Source organism: Limulus polyphemus, unplaced genomic scaffold (genome assembly GCF_000517525.1).
Source record: "Limulus polyphemus unplaced genomic scaffold, Limulus_polyphemus-2.1.2 Scaffold8431, whole genome shotgun sequence".
Lineage (NCBI taxonomy): Eukaryota > Metazoa > Arthropoda > Merostomata > Xiphosura > Limulidae > Limulus > Limulus polyphemus.
Window position 1 is genome coordinate 1,261 of NW_013674041.1, and position 719 is coordinate 1,979.

The window sequence follows — 719 nt, forward strand, 5'->3', positions numbered from 1 at the left end:
CACGTTAAGAGGAGTGTGTGGGGGGGGAGGGGATCGGCAGTTAATTTGGTTTTAAAGCAAATTTTAAATTATTACTTATATTTATATTCCACACCTTGTATGGTTACATGTAAATATTGATAACATTAAGAAATTTAGGAATGTTGGAGTTTGATGCCATATTAAACTTGTAGAGGATTTTTATCTGTTTCACTCTCATAAAAATATTGACTTTTTATTTGAAAGCACTAAAAAGTCTTTCTTCACTTGAATTTTATGATTTGATTCTTTTATCAGTCATTGGTTGAGCTTGACATACACCTTCTCTACATAACTATCTGATACTGATTTTAGGGAAAACATATTAATGTCTGTTGCAGATAGGCCAAGTAAGTTTTCACCATGTTCTCCCAAAATTCACCAGATCAAGTGGGACACGTCGTTACAGAACCCGGCTACAAGAAAGCTTGTCAATGAATCTCATGGTAATTAAAGATTTGTACTGTGTGTATTAGATGAATTTCATGGTTATCACAGATTTGTACTGTGTGTATTAGATGAATTTCATGGTTATCACAGATTTGTACTGTGTGTATTAGATTAATTTCATGGTTATCACAAATTTGTACTGTGTGTGTATTAGATTAATTTCATGGTTATCACAGATTTGTACTGTGTGTATTAGATGAATTTCATGATTATCACAGATTTGTACTGTGTGTATTAGATTAATTTCATGG

At 32.0% G+C, this 719-nt stretch overlaps 1 protein-coding gene across 1 annotated transcript in view; it reads left to right on the plus strand.

Annotated features, from left to right (window-relative positions):
* The first annotated feature begins 346 nt into the window (after positions 1-346).
* Positions 347-719, plus strand: part of LOC106475341 (nuclear pore complex protein Nup85-like) — a 28,311-nt gene continuing 27,938 nt past the window's right edge. Inside the window, exon 1 of the mRNA XM_013936029.2 lies at positions 347-464. Coding sequence (XP_013791483.2) covers positions 347-464 — 118 coding nt within the window. The remainder of the gene's footprint in view (positions 465-719) is intronic.